The sequence below is a fragment of the Morone saxatilis genome, unplaced genomic scaffold (genome assembly GCF_004916995.1).
Source record: "Morone saxatilis isolate NCDOM2014 unplaced genomic scaffold, NCSU_SB_2.0 Contig23, whole genome shotgun sequence".
Classification (NCBI taxonomy): Eukaryota; Metazoa; Chordata; class Actinopteri; family Moronidae; genus Morone; species Morone saxatilis.
The window spans coordinates 12,944,635-12,945,358 of NW_023339796.1; the positions used below are offsets into that span (position 1 = coordinate 12,944,635).

The 724-nt window shown below is 39.0% G+C and overlaps 1 protein-coding gene across 1 annotated transcript in view; it reads left to right on the forward strand.

Annotated features, from left to right (window-relative positions):
• zgc:153615 (uncharacterized protein LOC777747 homolog) overlaps window positions 1–724 on the forward strand; it is a gene marked incomplete in the record, with an annotated part of 6,468 nt that overhangs the window by 3,993 nt on the left and 1,751 nt on the right. The window contains 1 exon segment of the mRNA XM_035670118.1: window positions 573–696. Within this exon segment, the coding sequence (XP_035526011.1) occupies window positions 573–696 (124 nt within the window).

Genomic DNA, 724 nt, shown 5'->3' on the forward strand with positions numbered 1-724 from the left:
GTGTGTGTGTGTAGCTCTTTATTCCATCTTCCATGGAAAATGCATTTTAGGAGATGGTCCAGGACAATAAAATATCTAAAGCACACATAAAGGGGGAAAAAAGTTAAAAAAGAATGACTTACTATAACTTGCTGTCTTATCTTACAGTAAACACAGCACAAAAAATTACATAAGGGACTTACATGGGCTGAACAGAAGGTCAGTTAGGGTTTGTAGGGGGATGTGTGTGTGAGACCAAGAGAAAGCCCCTTACACTGGTAAACAAAGTAGCAGCAAATGTATCCCACTGTTGATAAGTAAAAGAACCTACATACATCCAGTTGACTTTGATCAATCTGAATTTAATCTGGATAATACTGATTTGGTCTTTATTCACATTCTGAACAGTTTTGAACATTGTTTTCTATAACCTTTAAGTTTTCCATCATAAAACATAACTCTGGGTGTATGAGTAAACATGACATAAGTATATGAGTATAATCCCCCTTCATTCACTCCCTACACTCCCTCCAAGTTTTGAACAGTTTGACTTGCAGTAAATTCCTTTTTTTGTGTGTGTTTTACATACGCAGCTCCCCCACATGCCCCACATCAGCGAGGGTTTGATGAAGAGAAATCTGAGGCAAGGGGACATGAGGGACATGAGTCTGGGACAGCTGCAAGTCATCACAAATGACTTACACTCACAGATTCAGAGTGAGTAGATCTCTCTCTCTCTCTCTCT